General features: G+C 38.6%; 2 protein-coding genes across 2 annotated transcripts in view; one reads left to right on the top strand and one right to left on the bottom strand.

Moving 5' to 3' along the window:
• Nucleotides 1-5636: 5636 nt before the first annotated feature.
• On the bottom strand, nucleotides 5637-9080 carry LOC112159555 (P2Y purinoceptor 1). Its single transcript, XM_024293704.2, has one exon. It carries the CDS (start codon nucleotides 7443-7445, stop codon nucleotides 6423-6425), a length of 1023 nt encoding a protein of 340 aa, XP_024149472.1. The 5' UTR covers nucleotides 7446-9080; the 3' UTR covers nucleotides 5637-6422.
• Nucleotides 9081-9308: 228 nt separating this feature from the next.
• Nucleotides 9309-22433, top strand: part of itpr3 (inositol 1,4,5-trisphosphate receptor, type 3) — a 110762-nt gene continuing 97637 nt past the window's right edge. Inside the window, exons 1-2 of the mRNA XM_036212889.1 lie at nucleotides 9309-9442; nucleotides 12022-12145. The gene's annotated coding sequence lies outside the window, so the exon portion shown is untranslated. The remainder of the gene's footprint in view (nucleotides 9443-12021; nucleotides 12146-22433) is intronic.

Here is a 22433-nt window from a genome sequence, read left to right as displayed (position 1 = left end):
GGGGCTCATGTGCATTTTGTCATCTGTAAGATACTTTTAGATTTTACATAAAATGTATAAATTTATTTACATAGGAGAGATTTTTCTCCCACACATAGCATCTTTTACCACAGCACCACATGTTAGCCAGGTAGCCTTTTCCTGCTAGTTGTGTGGATGCTGCTCATTAGGGCTGGGTATAGATTAGGATTTCCAGAAACAATTTAATTTGATTCACAAAAGTCTGGATCAATTCAATTGAGATTTTTTTTATTATTATTCTTTCGATATTTTAATCCAATTCGATTTTGACTTTACACATTTAGACACAATTGTTTAGAAATACATTAATAATCTACTATATGTTTTGAATATATTTATATTAATCTGATACAGATCATATACTGTAAAATGTACCAGTGAAATAATGAGATTGTTAATATCATTCAGTGTTACATGGATTCTTAAAGGAGAAACTCCAACAAAAATCTTCAGATCATTAACATTATTCTGCTTCTCCTGGAGGACGTTTCAGTTTGGCCACTAGGTGGCGATTGTGCTATAGCATTACACCTAATTCCAAAAGAAGAAGACATCATGAGCAAAAAAAAAGATGTTCTAGACCACAAATGGTTACTTTAAATAAATATTTCCTTAGAAGAGTTTGGAAAATTCATGTCTGTGAGTTTATAAAGATGTTCATTTAGTCAGCAATATATGTTTAGGTCGACCGAGTGCTAGCATTAGCCGTCCTATGGGAAATTCCATTAGACGTTACCATCAAGCTAGAAGACTTTAGCAGTAAATTACATAAATTATTAATCCTTACGTTAAAAAAAATATTATTATTTTATTTTTCTTTGGCCAGAGAGCTCCCATGGAGAGATAAAAGAGCCACATGTGGCTCTGGAGCCGCAGGTTGCAGACCTCTGCTTTTAATCAACATAATCTTTATAATCTTCATCATATTTCAGATGAACATTAAAGAGGCAGCAAAAGGCTGGAATGGGACGACTCACCCTGTTCTGGCTCTTTTGCTTTTTTTTTTATTCCACAGATGAGTGAAGATAATTTTCAGTGAGATTGTGAGTGATTTCTGTATTACTGTGTGGCTCCATCAATTTTCAATAAGTATTTATTTTCTAAACATCCCAAATACTGCTGGTACTCCCACGGCACGCAACTTTTTAAGTCCTTTTTTGGGTTCTACACACAAAATGCGCTGAAAGTGAAGGCGGTTTAACTTAGGGACTCAGATGTGGTAGTGACGTATGGGTTCAGTCCTTTTTAATTCATGCTAGTGCCGATCGATTGAAAATCTATCATTATGGAGATATTAATAATTGCAGTTTGTGTGTGGGTGGAATTCACACTGAATTCTTCCCTTCTCCCTTAGCCCTTCCCTTTAATTTGAAGTGGTAGTTGAAGTCAAAATTATTTTTTAAACTTCACCCTCCAAACGGAGGGGTCCAAAGTTCACTATCGCAAGGGTAAACCGTGTCGCTCTGAGAAGCGCTTTTTTTCACGTAGGCGCGCTCTAAAACACAGACGTTTACACTTAAATGTAAGTAATGACTTTTTGTTGAAGCATGACCTTTTTAAAGATATAAAACCGCCATTGTTATGTATATTCAAGCGCTGGTAGCTCCGTGCTAAAGCTAGCGGACCGGCGATTATTGATGACGTCATCAAATGAAAGTCACGTCCGAAATATTGGACACTATTTTTTCATCATGGGATAAATGAACGGGAAGGGAGAAGGAAAGAATTCGGATTGGGTCTAAATCTTTCATTTGTCAGACTAGAACTGCCCCCTCACATTGCCCGTGGCCAGGAACTGCCTGCAGATGGCGAGGAAATGGATTGCTCTCCACATCCAGGAGTCCAAGTGCTGCTCCCGTGGGGCGTTGTACAGCCAGTTGGCACTGCTGACCAATGTGCAAGACCTGAGTTGGCACAAACTAATATCTGACCAGCTGCCTTCTGATGGCCTGTGACCAGGCCCCGACCTTCTTCTTACAGCCCTCCAGGTCCTCACAGACCATGAGGAACCAGCATTCAATGTCCAGCCTCTCTGGATGGTCCTGTACAGCCCAACACTAGATCCTGTTGGACATTAGCAGGACAGCCAACATGCAAAGAACAGGTTAGGGATTGCAGGAGGTTGGTCATAGATTGGGTTGGAGGGTTCCTCCACAGACTCAGCTCGGTTGTCGAGACCTCCCAGAGCTGTCCCTGGTAAACAGACCCCCCAATCCACCGATGCAGCACTGTAGTGAGAACTACCCGCCAGAACAGCAGCAGCAGAAGAGTGTGGTGGACATGCGTTAGATCTGATGGAATAAAGAAATGTTCGCCAAGCGTTTTCAAGAGTATTTATTGAATAGAGTAAAAAAAAGAAATTCACGCTGGAAAGAAGAGAAGTCTGCAGATTCTGGGAGGGGCCATCACCTTTTATACAGAAGCACAAACAAACTGATCAGGAACTTAAGCAAGTGACTTTAAGGTTTCATATGTAAACATGGACAACATGTTCTAATGAAGTCAAAATATTTTAACATCAGGATAGAATGCCCAGGCAAGAAACAAACAAATCTTGTGACCTCTAACCGTGAAAAAAACACTAAATGTCATGGATGAAAACTAAAGAGGAAATGTAAAATTTCCATCACAAGAGAGAACATGAAGCGACACAGAGACAAAAAGATGCATCTGCTGTTACATTACCTCAGCTGGAGCTGCTCCTTCATACCAGCTAAGTGAAGCTCAGCCGCAGGGTCACCGTGAAGAGACACCACCTTCAGGTGAAGGAGGCGGAGCATCAATGATGAAAGGAGGAGCCTGTGCTTGTGAGGTTGAAACAGAACAGGTTCTGGTTAAAAGCAAACCAGATGTGACTCAGACATCAAAAAGAGAATGGGTGAGGTTCTAATGTGGAATCTAGAGGAGGATGGATGGACCAGTGGTCCTCAACCTTCTTATGGCTGCGGACCGGTACCGCAGCCCAGGGTGGGGGAGGGGTGTAAAATGAGAACGAAACAGTACACCTGGTTAAGAACATAAACTTCTTTTACTCCGTCATCTGATGTGTGAGCATTATGAAGGATTGATAAACAGGTCTCTTAATTTACTGTTATGTCAGGAGTGGTTAAAAACAAGTTTACTTTACTATTGGAAGATTATACATGAACAAAATGTAACAAAAAATAAATGATTGATTCTCAATAAGAAACAAAAGCTGCAAGTGAAACATTTCAACACAAAAACTTTTGAACTTTAATTTGAAAAAATAAACGAGGCACATACCTACCTTTTCTGGTTTCTCATTGTGTGTCATTTTTTGAACGCTTCCTGTTGTTTTCTAAAATGTTTTCAATCTTTAGCATTGTATTTAGTTTTCAGGAATTTAGTTCTGGTGTCTGACATTTTGTTTTGTTTTCTATAATGTAATGCAGTTATTTAATTTTTTTTTTTTTTTAATTTTCATTGTGATCTTTAAAGTCGTCGAGTGTTTTGTTGATGTGATTCGCACTTCAGGGCCACTGTAATTTAAGAAATCGGATCGCATAAAAACAACAGGTTCCAGTTTAACATAGATAGCATCTATTTACTTTTTATATGAACTTAAAAAGAGACGTGTCATTGCGTACTGATGTAAAAATGGCTGAAGTTAACAGATGGTAAAGTTGATAACTGCAGCTCAAGGACATGACTTATACCCCTAATTATAGAATCACTTGAATGCAAACCCAACAATCTCTATACACAACCACACACAACTATATTCTCAAATAGGCACAGATGTAATCTTCATTTTTACACGTACAGCTTTAAATACTACAAATACAAGCTAACTCGCACACCAAATACATACCAGTAAGAAACATGTCATCCATCAGGCATGTCTGTACACATACAAACACCTGTCTACCTGGAGAGGTGAGCAGGGAGGTGTGTCTTGGGCCCCGCCCCCCCAGGTGTCTGGGGACACATTGACTTGCTTTGTGAGCAGTCCAGCATAAAGCAGAGGTGTGGCTTTTCAAACTCATCCCTATCCTGTTTCCTGCCAGTTATTTCCTGCTGTACTTGTAGGACTAAAGAATAGTCTGTCCTTCTAAAAGAAATATGCACATGTCTCTTTTGACCTGACTATACCACTCCAGATTAGCCTTTTAATTATTGTCATACTGTTCATTTTAATTGTCTTTTATTGTAATTATATTTTATTTCAACTATTATTGTTTTAATTATTTTATTTTCTAGAGTTGATACCTTTAACCCAGGTCTCTCTTGAAAAATAGACCTAATCTCAGAGGGGTTTTCTGGTAAAGTAAAGGTTATACAACATAAAAAATAAAATAAAAACAGAGATTTTTGTCTGTCTCTAACTGAAAAACCTTTGAGTTATCTTGTTTCCTTGGCTTATTAAGACTATATATTTTCTAAATGATTTATGACACTTTTTCTGCCCTTTTAACAGGCATTTGTAACAAAAGCTATTTTTAATTGTAAAATCAGCTCTGAACAAGCTTTGGCTCGAACAACAGGCTGCAACAAGTCTCCTCTCTGCGATCCACAGTCCTGTTATTTACGTGTTTGAGACAATAATTACGGCAACAAAATTCCCTCTAGGCGTTTAAGATGTGTGATGAATGAAAAGGAAAAAAGAGAAACAAAAAAACCCAAATGGCTTTTCTAGCAAACTGTACTTTTTATTTATATTTGCACCTTTTATTTGCAGTTTTTTGAATTACAAAAAAATCCAAAAACCAAGGAAGAGAGAAATGCTGAAAAACGGAATGAGACTCACTAACTTGAACCCCAATGAGGCAAATTTTCTTTGTGATTTTGGCTATATAAATAAAATTGAATAGAAAATTGAATTGAATTGAACTAAGGCAAAGTACAAAAATCAACCAAGGCCAAAAAACAAAAATGCTACACCCAGGATAAAAAACAAAACAAACAAAAAAAACCTGGCAACAGAAATAAAATGCTTGTGGGTTAGGTAACAAAACAAACCTGCAGGGAAATGGGAGGAGGAAACAAATAAATACAGAAAATGGAGGGAAAAGCAATAAGACACAGGTGAGATCCAGTAAGGAGGAGTGGTGATCAGCCCAGGGAAAACACATGACACAAACTGTAATTAGTTTTCAATAACAAAAACAAACAAAACACATTTTTCATTAAAAAAAAATGACAAAAGTGTTTAAAGTTTTAAAAAAATTTGCACAACAGTAACATGCAGAACACATTTACATGTGTGAACAATATGTTACACATGCTTAAAGAGGTAACTCGTTGTTTATATTTAGAGAACAATAATTGTAAATTTACTCGCCAAAGTGATCCTGTTGATGTTTTTCACTCTGGACTGTAACATCAGAAGCCAGGGGTGTCAAAGTCAATCGCACAAAATACAAAACACACTTTAAGTCGCGGGCCGAACAAGATAAACTTTTATTATAAAAAGGTTAAAACTTAACCTTTTTAACATAAATATGAATAAAAACAGGCAGGAATATTATTACAGAATAAATCCACTTAAAACCTAAATATCTTTTAATATTTTAGTCTCCATCATAATATATTCTGTCAAAATTAAACAAGTTAGAAATAAAGTAAAAGAAAAAAAACTCAAATTTCTTCACTTGTATAACATCTTTTATAAAAAAATAAACTTAAAAATATCCCAAGGTGTTTCTCTCCATAAAAAATTGTCAAAATTATATATTAGGAAATTGACTATTCTGACTACACTGGCGTTTGGCAAGTCAGCTGACGCACTGTATGATGGGATTTGTAGTCAATATTGTAGTGATGGTCCCAGACACATTGGACCTTCTGCCAGATCTGGCAGCGCAAGGAGTTGTGGGATATCGTTCCCTTTGCCTTTCTGGGTGGATTGGGGTTTAGAAGTGGGTTTTGTCAATGTTTTTGTTGTCTGGCTGTTTTATTCTGTTTTGCCTTTATTTGTTTTATCCTGTTATGTTAAAAGTCATTATAACTGATCTCTCAGCCTCCACAATCGTAGTGTTGCTTCAATATGTTAGCAAGATAACAGTTAGCCGTTAATAATAATAATAAAATGATTGGATATAATTAGCCCGCAGGTCGGATCCAGGACTTGACTTTGACACGTTTCCTACACAATATTCTGTTTTCAAAACCATGTATTTGCATTTAACCTTCTACTAAAAACATAGGTTTGAAATGAATAATTTGTTTTTCCTCAAAAGACATAAAAAAACCCATTTAAACCTGTGCAACATGATTAGATTAGTTCACGTTATGATTAACAGAGTATAAAATACATTTACTTAGTCACAGAAACAACACATTTATTTAAAAAAGGCAGTTAATAGGTTTTTGCCATGTAAATACAAATAGATTTCGTCTTGAACAAAATATTTGCACAATTTGAAACATGTCAAAAATGTTTATGCAGATCCTGAGGTAGGTATTGTACTTTGTTCCAGAGCTTCTTCCTCAGTTTTTGATACAGCTAAGGTGTTGCTGCTGCACACGTTCACACGACGGAAAAGCTTGCGAACTTGTTGTGGAAGTTGTCGGATGTGAGATACAATATGTTCCGTCATCTGAAGATAAACCAGAGGATTGAGGGCGCTGTTCAGACACACGAGCCCCCGGCTGATCTGATGACCAGTGAATACGCGTTTATCCCACCAAACACAGATTTCCTGTTTGCTTAGAGCTCTAGAATAGAGACTTAAGTTCCAAAAGATGTGATAGGGGATATAACAGACGGAGAAAAGAAGAATCAAGATAAAAAGAAATTTCACAGACTTTTGCTTCAGTGTCTTCTCGATCGTATTCCTGCGACAAAGAACAACAGCCACATGTCCGTAGCACCCCAGGATGATGAGTAACGGGATACAAAATCCAGTAGTTGTCCATACAAGGCTGTATTTTAGGTAATAGTCAGCCTTTTCAAAGGATGTGGAGTGAAAACACTTATCTGTGCCATTCATCGTTTTTGGAAAAAAGATGTCTGGTATACTTTGAACACTCACCAAAACCCAAACGAGGACTGAGATCGCCACTGAACGAGTCACAGTTAGTCTTCCCATCATTCTCAGAGGATGGACGATGGCCAGGTACCTGTACACACTAATACAGGTGAGGAAGCCGATGCTGCAATACAAGTTCAAGTTGAAGCAGAATCTTGTCATCTTGCAGAAAACGCCTCCAAAAATCCATTTCCTTCCGGTGAAGTAGTACACCATCAAAAAGGGAAGAGTGAACAGGTACAAGACGTTGGAAAGTCCGAGATTGAGAACGAAAATGTTTATGTTTCCCAGTTTCTGCCATTTCTGCAGCAGCAGCTTCAGCCCCCAAGCATTACCCACAAATCCAATGATGAACGTGATGGTATAAAGAGCAGGCAGCAGCTTATTCTCAATGACATCGTAGTTGTCGTAAACACAGCTGGGCGACTTCATCTTTCCTCCTGGAAAGGAGCCAGTTGAACCTCTCTATTCCGTGGCTGAGTTGCAAGTGTGAAAGAAGTGAAAGCAAAACCCAATATGAAAAAATGTTCTGTTAAAACCACACCCAGCAGCAAAACTATTAGATAAGAGCTGTAACGTAGACGTTTTTTTTTTCTTTTTTTTTTTTTGTGGAGGAAAAAAACTAAACCTGTGTTTTTCCTAATTACAGAACCACCACACATTTAGTCTTTCCTTTATTCTCATGGAATGAACCAAGATTAGAAACTTGTGAACACTCTAATCTGAAACTGCAGTAAAAGTTCAAGTTGAAACAAAATCCTGCAGAAAATATGCCCAAAGCTCAACTCAACAATAGACAAAAATGTGTTTTGTAATATTATCACATCTACGAGCACAACTGTAAAAGTTGTTTTCTAGAGGAGACACCGGTTGAACTCGCCTTTGGCTGAGTGAGAATGAAACTAAAGCCCAAAATGGAAGAACACAAAGTTCTTCCTGTGAAGCTTGTCTGGGTGGAAAAGTAGAGATGGGATTGATGGCTCGTTGGAGTGATCCAGAACGTTGGGAAAAAAGAAATATCCTATGACTGCTCTCTAAAAACCTCGGTGCAGAGGTAGCTGGGAAAGTTGCAGGTTCAGTTCCCGCTCTGCCTGCTCATGTTCTTGAGCAATCCACTAAACCCTCCCATTTGGTCAGGTTAGCACCTTGAATGGCAGTTCCGAATGTGTGAATGTGTTGTACGATGTTATGTAAATAGTACCTTACAACAATATTTATTTTATTATCTATATAAATGATTTAACCTCAATATCCAAAATATTAAATTCCATTTTATTTGCAGATGACACAACCTTTTATCATACAGAAGACAATATTGAACATATGATGGACGTGGTGAGTTAAAAAAAATTAAATTGGGGTTTGACGGAAATAAACTATTATTAAATGGTGACAAATTGTTTTTTTTTATGACATTTACTACTAAAAATACAAACAATACAGTTCAGTTTAACATAGATGATATTAATATCAAGAGCAAAAGAAGTAACATTAGGAGTTATTATAGATGAAAAGCTAACTTGAAAATCAGGTAAATAAAATAAAAATGACTACAATTTATGATCTTGTTAATTTTAGTAATTTAAAATATACGTATAGTGTAAATATGAAATGCCTTCCTCCTAATTTAATGAAAAGATACATGAAAAGAAAAGGCAAATTGAATATAAAAGGGCATGAAATATTTATTAAACCAAAACTCAGAATACTTCTGAAGAAGCAATGCGTATCAGTATATGGAGTAAATAAATGGATTTAAAACACCACAACACAATCAAGTTTTAAAAACAAGATTGAAAACAGTTTAATCAATGACTACAAATCTATCTTCAATAACAACTACCCATCCCTGAAATATAGTGTTCATTTCACACTGGTTGATGTTTGTAATTGTACATTTTTGTTCTTTCTTTTCCAATCTTCTCTTACTGTATGCCAAACTGGCAGAAGGCTTTGGGTTTTTTAAATTTATTTTTTTAATTGATTGATTTACTAAAAGGGACAGACAAAATAAGTTTTTCTTCTTTCTGTCCCCTTTTCATTTTTTTTCTTTTTTGTTTCCATCATGTTTCAGTTTACAACTCAAGGTTAAACTGTGTGTTTTTCTTTTTATTGAATAAAAACGAAATCTAAATAAAGTTCATTCATTCATTCATGAGGAAGAAAAACTGTAAGGGCTTTCCTATCTGTTGTTTGCACATTCCCTTTAAGATGAACTATTTTTTTGCCTATGCCAAATGTTTGTGCAGGCACAGCCCCTGTAAGAAGCATCCCAGCATGCAACGCTCAAAGCGCGAGCGCTGAGTCGAAGCCACACCAGTTAGCCATTGAGCTAACATTTGTATTTTCCAGCTTTAAGATCGAAGCGGGCTGTTGGGAGTAAATGATTTTCCTAAAGGATTCCAGTTGGGAGAAACTCACAAATAAAGGTACGCTTCATAAATATCGTTTATCAAACACCCGACTTTTGGCGGGCGGTTGTTTTGGTATGCTAACCTCGTAGCTTCTCTGTTAGCATTGTGCTGGCAAAAAGCAGGGAGTTGAAAAAGTGCGCTAAACTAAAGTTAAAAAGATATATACAGATTCGGACTTCCGGGCTCAATTGCTCTTCTAAAAAAACGTTCAAATGTGACATCAAGTATCGCAACCATTTTGCATTATCTCAGAGAATGAGCTACAATTGCATTTCAAAAGAAAAGGATCGATTTTTTTTCTCCGTTTAAAGAGAAGTTCTCTTCGAGCTGCAGATGGAGGAGATGGCTTCTTAGGGACCATCTACAAAGTGCAAGCTTCAAGAAAAGCAATATTCCCTCAAAAACGAATATCTACATTTATATGAGCTACCAGTATTGTTAAAGTCGTCACCATGTTGATTCTACGATTAATATTTTGGTGAAAAAAACATTCTTTATTTTATTTGAATAACATTTTAGTCAATTGTAAATAGAGATAAAACATGTTAAAGATGCTCAATAGTTCTGAAAATATAGCTACAGACAGTCACCAAACTTTGCTGACAATTCTCGACCTCACTGTCCTACGACAACAAAGATTATAGCAGAAATGTCCTTTGTTTCAGAGCTATTGAGCATTTTTGTTACAATGTGATCCATATTTCTATTTTAAAAAATCCTTAAAATAAATAAATAAATAAAGCAAAGTTGCTCCTTACAGACTGGAACTGTATTTTATTTATTTTTTCATATCACAGTGAAAGAAAAAAAATCTAAAAAAAAAAAATCAGTCAATGAGTTCTCTCAAATACAGTGAATTGTGTCTAATGTCTTCAGTTGCCACAGCCTCTCTTGCAGTTTTGATCTCGCTTTTTTACTAATTTTTTATGTCCATAAATCTGATTCGCACTAAAGGTGGAAGGAGATCATACCCCCTCAAAAAAACCCTCCAAAATCTGATCATTGAAAAATGCAGCATTCACCTGTTTCAGCCCATAATTGCTGGGGCTCGATTTACATACGTTAATGCATCAAAGGATATTTAATCTGTAGTTACAGAAACAATACTAAAATGAAGTTTTTCCTTTCATATAATTCACTGACATTATCACCATGTAGGGCTGAAAGTTGTGACTGAATAATATTGAAATTCTTATTAGATATTTATTTTTGTAGAATAGAATATTTACTTCTTTTATAACAAGCTGGAAAATTCAACTATAAGACCTACATTTTATTTTATATACATTTAAAAGTATTAGAAACAATTCTTAGCATTCATAGACTAATCATATCTTACAGGAGATCTCAAAAATAGCAACCAGAAAAAACCCTAAACACTATATTGTTCATGTTTTCCTGTGTCAGGAGGAATTCTCACCATATTTTAGCACAGAGTAGCATTTATAACGCCTATCATTTCTTACTTTTTAAAAAAATCTTTAAAACATTTTTTAGTCCCCATTTACCAACATTTACTTAATCACAAAATTCACAGCTGATCTGAAGATGGGTTAGTATGAATGACACACAACTTATAATGAGCTGTGACGCTGTGAGCGCTCAGAGCAGCCACTTCCTACCAAGATGCGGATTTATTTTGAAAAAAGTGTTTCCATTGCAATTTTGCGAAAAATTTCTATTTTGATACACTCCAAAAAAACACCTCCTTTAAGTGCAAAAACTTTTTTTAAAAAATGTGAGTTTTTCCAAAGTTGTGGTGTTTCCGTTCAGAGAATTTATTACCGAATTTCCAAATTGCGAAGTTTCAGAGTTTATGGCAACCAGGGCTCTAGACTACCTTTTTGCGCTGGTTGCACAGGTGTTCCCAACTTTTTTTCTTTGGTGCACAAGCACAAAAGTTTGGTGCACCCACCTTCTCGACCTGCATTTAACAGCACTTTTACATAGCCCCTTTTCTTTTTTATTTGACATCAATATCTGTATTAAGACTTGAACTTACATCTGGTAAACATAAAGCCGTTTATTTATAACCAAGTTCTACAATAATGATAAACTACTACATTTATATATAGAAATTTATAAAAATGTGCAGTTTGAAAAAGCTTTAATTTGTGACAGGAAGGGAAGTGGGCGTAACTTAAGTTTTCCTGCTCTGCTCCATTCTGATTCATCCACTTGTAGACCAATAGATCCACGAACGGAATCTGGATCTAACTGTACAACTGGAAAGCTCTGATATTGCTCACCTTTGTTGCACTGTAATGTTAGCTTGGGGATGTGAGGGGCTGTAAGCTAGCGGGAGAGCGAGTAAACAAAGATTTCAGTAGATATCAGCGTGGGGTTACTTTAGACCACTCGTGCCCACGACTCAGAGGTGAATTTCTAATGAACTCCTGTCACTTTGCAGAAAATATGTCCTAGAAAACGACAAGTTTTTAGATTTTGCCTAAAACAGCAGAATCTTAATGAAAAGACCAATTTAAAACCCTTTGAAAATGGATCAAATATAGTTGGAGCAGGACTTGAAAATTATTCACAGAGCTGACACTTCAACTAAAAAAAATATCTTTTTAACATTTTGTGATCCATAGGCAGGAGGAGGACATTGTGGTTCTGGGTCTTTCAATTCGTCAGTCCCTGGTGAAGCTGCGGGATCAGCTCAGCGTCCTTCTAGATCAGCACCAGAGGTCGATCCAGCAAAGAGTCACAGCTGTGGTAAACACGCACACACACATTCACAATTCACCACAGAAAAAAACAGCAAGTTTCTGGTAGAACTTTTCATTAATGTTCTCGTAACCCTTCCGCTCTCCTTTGCTTGTTTACATTAAAAGTGGGGTCATCTTGACCCCACAAGACAGTGCGCTGAACTTTTTTTTATCATTGATTTTTAAGTTTCTCTAATGTCCATGGCAGACATAAAATCCTGTCCACCTTTGTCCACTCCTCATGAGCAAACTGCTCCAGTTGTCTCAGGTTTGATGGGTGTCTTCTCCAAATGGCATGTTTCAGCTCCTTCCACAGATGTTCAATGGGATTCAGATCTGGGCTCATGAAAGGCCACTTTAGAACAGTCCAACACTTTTCTCTCAGCCATTCTTGGGTGTTTTTGGCTGTGTTTTGGATCGTTGTCCTGTTGGAAGACCAATGACCTGCGACTGAGACCAAGCTTTCTGACACTAGACAGCACATTTCTCTCCAGAATGCCTTGATGGTCTTCAGATTTCATTCTACCTTGCACACATTCAAGACACCCTGTGCCAGATGCAGCAAAGCAGCCCCAAAACATTACTGAGCCTCCTCCATGTTTCACCGTAGGGACAGTGTTCTTTTCTTCGTATGCTTGGTTTTTGAGTCTATGAACATAGAGTTGATGTGCCTTACCAAAAAGCTCCAGTTTGGTCTCATCTGTCCAAAGGACATTCTGCCAGAAGCTTTGTTGCTTGTCAACATGCATTTTTGCAAATTCCAGTCTCGCTTTTTTATGATTTCTTTTCAGCAGTGATGTCCTCTTTGGTAGTCTCCCATAAAGTCCACTTTAGCTCAAACAACGACAAATGGTGCGATCTGACACTGATGTACCTTGGCCTTGGAGTTCGCCTTTAATTTCTTTGGAGGTTGTTCTGGGCTCTTTGGATACAATTCGAACGATCCGTCTCTTCAATTTGTCATAAATTTTCATCTTGCGGCCAAGTCCAGGGAAGTTGGCTACTGTCCTGTGGGTCTTGAACTTCTGAATAATATGAGCCAATGTTGTCACAGGAACTTCAAGCTGTTTAGAGATGATCTTATAGCCTTTACCTTTAAGATGTTTGTCTATAATTTTTTTTCGGATGTCCTGGGACAATTCTCTCCTTCGCTTTCTGTTGTCCATGTTCAGTGTGGTACACACTTTATCGTTATTGCAATAGTACCTTTTCTCGATAGTGAAATTAGTCTATTGCGATAGACTTTCGTTTTAAATTGTCATGGAGCAACCTGCTGCTACTATCTCCAGCCACCAGAGGGAGCGCTCACCAGAGTTTTGAGCTCACCACCTGCCCTCACCTGGACTCATCATCGTCAGCTGTTTCCTATCATCTCATCACCTCCTCAGCATATAGTCTGGCTCCACACTGTCACTCTCTTCGAAGTTTTGTTTGTGCCACCCTGCCTGCATCTCCGAGCGTTTATTCCTGGACCTGACCTTCTGCCTCCGACCCTGCTGCTCTGATTGCCAGCCGCCTGCCCCTGACCCTCGCCTGGACTCTGACTCCTCTTCTCTCTCGTCTCGGATGATCCCATGCCCGTGTATGACCTCTGGCTGTCTGACCCTGCTTAGTCTGTGGACTTTTAGCTCTGTTAATAAACCTGCTGCACGTGGAACCAGCTGTCTGCCTGTTTGTGACAGAAAACTTCACCAAACATGGATCCAGCAGCAGGAGTTCCCACCCTGACAAACCCAGCGGGGTATGCTGTCTTACTGCTTGAGCACCGTCGCCAGCTTCAACGTCTGAATCAACGTCATGAATACCCTCCAGCGTCACGAAAAGCGTCCTGTGGTACCAGCGTCCTGAGTCGGCTGCCATGCAGTCCTACATCCAGGAAGAATCGGCATATTGTTTCATTTCACCAAAAGCCTCCTGTGGTACCAGCGTCACGAAGGTCCTGTGATTTTCAGGGTCATGAAGGTCCCTCTTTGGTACCAGCGTCACGAAAAGCCTCCTGTGGTACCAGCTTCACGAAGGTCCTTCTGTGGTTTTCAGGGTCATGAAGGTCCCTCTGTGGTACCAGGGTCACCAAAAGCCTCCTGTGGTACAAGCGTCACCAAAGCCTCCTGTGGTACCAGCGTCACGAAGGTCCTTCTGTGGTTTTCAGGGTCATGAAGGTCCCTCTGTGGTACCAGCGTCACGAATAGCCTCCATGGTACCAGCGTCACGAATAGCCTCCTGTGGTACCAGCGTCACCAAAAGCCCCCTGTGGTACCAGTGTCACGAATAGCCTCCAATGGTACCAGCGTCACGAATAGCCTCCTATGATACCAGCGTCACGAATAGCCTCCTGTGGTACCAGTGTCACGAAGGTCCTTCTGTGGTACCAGGGCCACGAATAGCCTCCAATGGTACCAGAGTCACGTATAGCCTCCTATGATACCAGCGTCACGAATAGCCTCCAATGGTACCAGCGTCACGAATAGCCTCCTATGATACCAGCGTCACTAAAGCCTCTTGTGGTACCAGCGTCACGGAGGTCCTTCTGTGGTACCAGCATCACGAATAGCCTCCTGTGGTACCAGCGTCACAAATAGTGATTCTTCTGCTCCTTTCTGTTTGTTTTTTAGCACATAAAAAGTCAATGACACCTTGAGGGTTTTCAGTAATCTTGGTATCAAAACATTCAGCTTGCTAAGGACATTACTGCCCATATTTTGGTATTCACAAATTTTATAGTTTTGGAAATATTGAGCAAAATATGCCATATAAGGAATGAATGAGCAAGTATTGAGTATATTAGCCACAAGGCTTTAAATATATTCATGGGCTATGTTTTCATCTTTTATAGTAATTTCAAAAAAATATTGGTGTTTACCTAGTATTTTTCCAATATCCCAACAGATGGCTACCTTTCGGCTAGTTTGTTATCTAATTGGGGTCTTTAGGCTAATTAAGAGTTTAGCTTCTATTTTAGGAACAGGCTAACGTTTTTTGACTAATTTAATTTACGCAGGAATTTTAGGCTATTTTGGAGTTTAGCTAGTATGTAATCAATATGCTAGCTTTTCTGGCTAATTTGGCATCCACTCAAGTTTTCTTATGCTAATTTTGAATTTAGCTTTTATTTTAGCGACATGCTAATGTTTTTGGTTTTGATTTGATCCTCTTTTTTTTTACGAGAAAACTGCTTTTCACATGGAATCAAATACATAACATTACATACAGCAATGCATAAGCATATACATACATACAAATACATAAACAAGAGCCCAGTGCTCTGACCGGATCGTGCATATAGCCCATTCATGTCAGAAATGTTCATAGTTCCTCAGCATCATATCTGACAGGAATGAAAACAGTGCGCTCCCTTGTTTAGGGGTTTATTTTGGCTAAATATAGTGTAACTTTTGGTTTAACATGTTTTTACTTTGAAAAATGAAACTTGTATAACATCCCTTTATGTTCAGAGAATATTTTTAATGATCATTTTGTCTATAATAATCTGTAGCTTCATACATGTGGTGATGGAGGGCGTTTGAAATGAGCCTCTTTACTTCCGAAAAATGTCTGACTTTAAACATCTTTTGATTTTTAGTTGTATACAAAACTTTGTCTCTTGTGATGTGAAAATCTTTGGAAAATGGAAAAGCTGTCCCAGTTTTCCTGAACTCCGGGTTTTACTGACAGACATGGAGTGAGTGCAGGACTTCATGGTAGAGTCAATTAACCTGTGTCTTGCAGTTTGACATGTTAGCCAGTAGAGGGCAGCAGCAGCAAACGCAGCAAATGAAATCAGAAATGAATCTGAACTGATGATGTAGGAAATACTCACCTTAAAGTCCTTTTTAAAAAACAAAAACATTCAGCAGAGCATTTTATTATTCTTATTTACACAAGTTACAAGTATTTAGCTAAAGTCACTAAGTAACGTTTACTAAAGTATCTGAAAAAAAGGGTTTGAGTATTAATACTGCAGTGTACTTTTTACTTGATCAGCTTTGTGATAAAGAACTAATACTTCTACCCTTGTTACTTTTTTATCCATTCCTCCACCTGTATTTTATTTTATTGTATTATTTTTAAAAGTGGAAAGATCTGAAGGCTACCTATAAAAAAGGTGTTTTAATGGTCAAACTAAGCAAATGAGTACTACTCCTAGATTCTTTGGGAGTTCATTCAACTTTACTTTCTGTCTTGTGTAATCGGTTTTTAATTTTAACCTAATAATTTCTGTGAAAGCCTCATTTTGAGGTATTTTTATTTAAATTTGTGCCATTGTGGCTCATAAAGACAAATAAGTTTTCTGTTTTCTGCTCCATTTTATTTATTTGAAGCCCAATGAGGCAAATTCTTTTGTGATTTTGGGCTATATAAATAAAATTGAATTGAATTGAATTGAATTTATTTATTGTTATAATTTCATTTTGTATTACTTTGATGTATTAAATAAAATAATTTTTAAAAAAGTTCCCCACCAAGGGGGCTTTTTTTCAATCTCTAACAAATAAGGGGAAAAAATCTGACACTGAGTTCTCTAATTAAACACATTCAAAAAAAAAAAAAACTTTTCTGAGAAATCCAAATATCGACCACAAACTTATTCTCAAAACATTTATCTAAAATAAAACACACCTGTAAATTGAAGTGCTTTCAGTAAAAAATGAAATTTTTAATAATAACTTTTGAAAAAAGCCTAAAAATTGATTTTATTTTGAAGCAACTCGCAGACAAAAATAGTAACATTATGAAATAAAAATTAGAGAAAGGCAATTTCTAAAAATAAGGCACTAATTTATCTGTGATTAATGTGACTCGTCCATGACAATCTAATTCAGAAACACATTTGTCATCAGGTAAAGCTTAGGTCAGTTTGATTAATACAAATGGCAGATTTCTATCACAAATTGGTCCAAACTTTTGATATTTAGGTCTCGCTTAACAGTTCTGCAGTGGAAATGGAAAACGGACCCTGAATCCGACCAATCACAAACCAGCGCAGAGGTTTCCCTGAAGGACTGTCATGTGGTGCCAAAAAAAAAAAAGTTTCACTTTCACATACAGTATACTTACAAAATAAAAGTCTCTGTAGGTTGTTGTCAGTAGAAAAGAAAATGTTTCAGAGGATGTGAATGAAGGTGGATGAACCGAAGGAGGCGGAAATGCTGAACATAAAAGATACAAGGAGTTTAGAACATGTAATATTGTCTAACCAAGAACTGTGATCTACAAGTAAAAATAATTTACGATTATCCTGTAGAGGAATACTGAAAAATATATGTAATGACAACAACCTCAAAAATTCCCTCAGAGCGCCTGAATCTCTGTTACATCACTACAAGCTTTGAACAGAACTCTGAATCTGGAGCTCTTCAGCCTTTTTGTGTGAAATCCGTTGAATTGTCAAACCAGAGAGTAGTTGTGCGGTTTCACACCAGCAGCTCATGTTGTGTTAAGATGTTTTTTTTGGAGGATAAGTAGCCGTTTAGAGAAGAGAAACGAGTCTGGGGCTCGTCTTTCTCATCCACTCTAAAAGCAGACGGACAAAAACAGAAAGGCAGACAAAGCTGAAAGGCTGCTGGTCATTCGGTCGCTCGGCTGTGACGTGATCGCACTGATAAAAGCTCCATCCATCCACCTACTCCTCTCTGAGCTCGCAGGAGCAAAACTTCTCTTTAGTGTGTGTGTGTGAATGAAAGAGCAAAACTACACAAATGAACAAAACCTGGAGCTTTAGTGTTTCCTGTCTGCTGTGTAAAACAGTCCCACAACTTTTCGTGTGTGTTGTTCATTGGTGCATTTGTTCTGAATGTAAGCCCCCCCTTCCTCTGGCACCCCATGCATGTTGTCATGACAACAACCCCCCCTCCTCCTCACCCTCCACTTCAGTCATTCCCTCATCACTTTTCCCACAGAACAAAATCATCCTTGTGTTCCCAGTTCCCAGTCCGTGCATGTCTCTCTCTCTCTGTGTGTTTGTGTGCGTGCTTGAATGTATATTGCAGGTCTGATTCCCACCTTACACGCCCATGTGCAAGACGCTGAATCCTACATTTCCTCTGCTGGAAGGTTGGTGCGAAGCCACCATCAGTGTGTAAAAATGTTTGAATGGGTCTTGGACTGTGTAGCCTTAAAGGAAGGTAGAAACGTGCTACACAAGCATACGCCATTTACCATAAATATGCATGAATACATGCATGTATTTATATGTATATGTTTCAGTTCTGTGCGTCTTGTTCCTAAATCCAGATGAATACATGTGAGTGTGAGAGAGATATTCAGGTCAGATTAGATTGTGTTCACACATGTTCCCTTCACACAGTCACAACACACACACAGGGCCAGCCATGGGCATAGGCGAAAAACTGTAAAAACTGTGGTGTGGATGTTTCAAGATTTTCAAAAAGAAGGAAACTGAAGAAAAATGAGCTGCAAGGTTGAGTCACCAGAAAAAAAGTCATTGTTTTTCCCCAAATGCTGCAAAATAACTTGCTTACAATATGACAAACAGCACAGAGACAAAACTCCAAATGTCTGGACCAAAGTCATTCGAAGTGATGAGACCAAAATGGAAGTTTTGTGTTCACATGATGCTATCAGGCACAGCAGGCAGAACACTATTTATCATGTCCTCTAAAGAAGATGAGAAAAACAAATCTTGTACAGCGCTTTATGCTTTCCTTGAAGGCCCTTTGCAGTGACAATTACACATATGGTGGTTCTGCTGCCAACCACCAAAGGCAATGTGAGGTTCAGTGTCTTTCCCAAGGATAATCTTCCAATCAAGGGTTGTCTGCCCGACCGCTGCACCACAGCAACCCCTTCTAAGGAAATTCTGTCAAGAACATCATTTCAGTGACTCGATGCTTTTTCTGCCCCACTCACATGTTAGTGATCCCATCACTAGGTGGCATTAAGTCTGGTAAATGTGATCTTAAACCTGCACATACCTCCAGGATACAAGTGGGGCTTGAACCTGTGACCTTCTTTGTTACACAACCACTGAATTTGGTTCCCATCCAGTCTGCCCAGAGCTGGAGCTGCATGAGCAACAGAGGTCTGGTCGCCTGAATGTGTGGGTTCATTAGGAAACAGAGGCGGTCTGTTCGCTGGTTTGCATCTGAGGGGGGAGCCTTCATCACTGCTAATGAGAACAACAGCCTCCTAAAAAAACACCCTGTTCCCCCGCTCCTCATGAATCTGTCTTGGCCCTCCATTCTTCTCTTTCAACACTCCTCCTCTCCTTCGTTAACGGCTCACCTGAGGAGCCGCTTTACAAAAATCACATCTTCTGTAAACTACAACAGCCTCTCTAATGTTCCCCATCTTCAGAGGTTGTACCTGTTTGGGAAGAGAGTAGATGGAGCCTCGCAGTTGCTGTTGCTTTTTTTATTATTCATGAGGGATGTTTTGGTTAGAAGTGCAAAGACAGAAAACATCTGACTCAATGAAGACGCAGCTCCAAGGATGCACTGTTGATGAGCCGTTCAGTTCGGGAGGCTGACATGGTCCAGATCTTTGATGAAGCTTTAGCTACATGCAGACCGGTGGTGAGAACTTGAGTTGAGGCGTCCACTTTCAATCAAAAGTCTGTGTAAACGCCCATAAACCCATGTTTTGAGCTTATGCACTCAAAACCTTTACGTTCATGAGTTGCTATGCAAGTTTTTAGGTCAGTTCGCTGGCTCATGAGCTGCAGCGTTGACTGTCATATAGATAAAACATCTTAGCCACATTCATCCTGTCATCACACTGAATATTTCTATTTAAGAATGAGGTTTTTTTTCCCACTTTCATTTTTGAAGCACATGTTCAGGTTAATGAACCATTTAAACACTAGATTTAGCAATCTTGCAATCTCACTTTTAGAAACTTATTAGTTAAGGGACATTTATTCTATTTTTTCTTAAACTGAAAAATATTTTTTTGTTGAAATCCGACAATATTGATTGTTCCCTTAAAAACAAATATTTCATAAATTTCCTAAAGAAAAGCAGCATGAATTTCTGGATAAAAGCAACTTGTTTATGAGATACAGTCACTGTGCTTAATGCTGTAATCATTACATAAAATTAATTTGACCATTTTAATACAATTAAAGACATTAAAATTCAGGTAGCTTCAATTCAAGTCATTCTTCTAAAAAAAAGTGGAAAATTGTTGTGCAGTATTGGGATATATAGATAGATAGACTCTTGCCAATACACACCCCTTGTTACAGCTCAGGTGTGACGTGGGAGTGGTCTAGCTTCGGCAGATGACTCCCTTTGGCTACGGGACAGCTGCTGCAGCCACAGGCTCTTCTCCCAACCTTGTGAAACTCCAAACTCATATAGGTTCACGCGATTTAGGTCGTTAAAAGCCCCAACTTTACAAAAAGTACTGCGACTCAGCTCCGGCGTCCGGCAAAAATTTGATTTGGATTCAGAGCGCCGGAAAGGCCAGTTCGCAGAGGTTGGGCGTGATAGGATGCAGTGGAGTTTCTTCTCGCACTTTTAAAGTTATGTAAAGACTCTGGTGGTCGCAACGGGGCCAGAACGCTTGCCGTGTGAGCTTGTAGTGAAGCTACAGGCCCTGATTCCAGCTGGTTCAAGTTTTCTTCCAGGTGGTGGTTGAACCCCTCTCTCACACTCGATATAAACATACACCCAGGGTTGGTGTTTGACTATTAACGGTTACAATGCAAACACCAAGCTTAAAGACTCTTGAACCTTTAAAAGAAATGAGAAGAACTGATTTGCAGTTGGTCATTGGATCTGTATAATCTTTAGTTTGGTTTTACAGTCAGACGTCTTGTTGGTTTACCTGTCCTGGACCTGGAAACAATATTTTATGTCACAACCACATTTTTATCATTAAAACAATTTCCTTTTTATTTTACCTTTATTTAGAAAACTCAACTGATATTCAAACAACCATCTCTAAGTTCAGTTAATTTAATTAGAAAATGCAGATAATTTCAAAGATGAAAGTAAGTGATGGTCTGTGGTAGGACTGAAAAAGTTTCTGAATGTTCCCTCGTTCTTCTGACTGCGTGTGTTGCTCGGTCGGGGGTGCAACAGAGGTACTTCTTAATGCCCCTTTTCTATCTAAATCTCTCACTGGTTACTGGGGTAACCAGGAAAACCAAAGAAAAAAGAGGCTTGCACTGATTAGAAACCAGTACGTGTTTCTAAATTTACACAAAACGGTAAATGTGTGTGGAGTCAGACTAGTCTCCCATGGCGACTGGACAGAAGGGAGGTCATTGATATGCAGCGCAGCAGCTCAGCTGAGGGCAAACCCTCTTTGCTTTCAGGCCCGACTCATGAAGAGTTTGCTGGTCGAGAACTAGATTTCAACCACAAAATCTGTGCATTCTGGAGTTCAGAGATGCTACTGACCTGTCGCAGGATTGAATGCTTTTCTTTACTCACTCAGTCAAAATGCACAACTAAATTCTCCACCCCCCCCAACACTATTCAGGACAGTTGGAGGTATTTGGTTTCAGCTGGATGGGGAAAGCTTTACCTTACAAAGAATGAAGCTATTGACTGGGTCAAAAGAGAAAGAATTTTGACCGTAGGGAGATTGTCTTTGGGAGTCTCAGGAAGACTTATCAATAATACCTCTAAAACTATGGTTCATAAGAACAGAAGACACCAAAGCCATAGAGCGACAGAAACTGAAAAGATATAAATGACCTTCAATGTATTGAAATGTAACCTAAAAACTAAACAATGACATCTAATGAATGGCTAATCACAACTGCAGGAAAGAAAAGGCTCCTTGTACCAGGATTTATGTTGTGTAAGGCTAAAAACATAAAGCAAGACTCGATACCTTAGTCACAACTGCCCTCACGGGTGGACATGGCTGTCTGCGAGTAAAAAATTTGGCAAATCTATTTGGTGCATTCAGGTGGTCCACAAGAAATACTAAAGTCGTAGACTGCTTGGTTAGCCGATTTAGCGAAAATGTTCATGGACATTTTTCCATGGACATGCTATTGGTGACAGGTTGTAGCTAACACAAAAACCTCGTTTTCATTGAGCGATCCAGTCCGGTCTGGTCAGGATGCGTATGGGACGGTCCAGTTAATTCTGACAAGCGTTTCCACTACGTAAATCCTCGCTCCCTTTGAGCATTTTGTTCTCACGGTGCATGCATGGTGTAGACCGCTAGTCATTGTAGTGGGACAACTAGAAAAGCAACAATAATGCAGGTCATCCAGCAGCTCGTCTTTTTCTTGTTTTACTTTTTGTACATCGTATAGAACAGGAATTTAATGTTGTTTGAAAGAAGATTGCGGGTGGCTAAGAAGAATACCACGG

Source organism: Oryzias melastigma, linkage group LG7, assembly GCF_002922805.2.
Source record: "Oryzias melastigma strain HK-1 linkage group LG7, ASM292280v2, whole genome shotgun sequence".
NCBI lineage: Eukaryota > Metazoa > Chordata > Actinopteri > Beloniformes > Adrianichthyidae > Oryzias > Oryzias melastigma.
The sequence above is the reverse complement of the archived record's forward strand: the minus strand, read 5'-3'. Positions and strand labels throughout refer to the sequence as shown.

Coding starts and splice junctions, on each gene's coding strand:
- LOC112159555 (XM_024293704.2), bottom strand. CDS start 7,445: ATGAAGTCGCCCAGCTGTGTTTACGACAACTACGATGTCATTGAGAAT.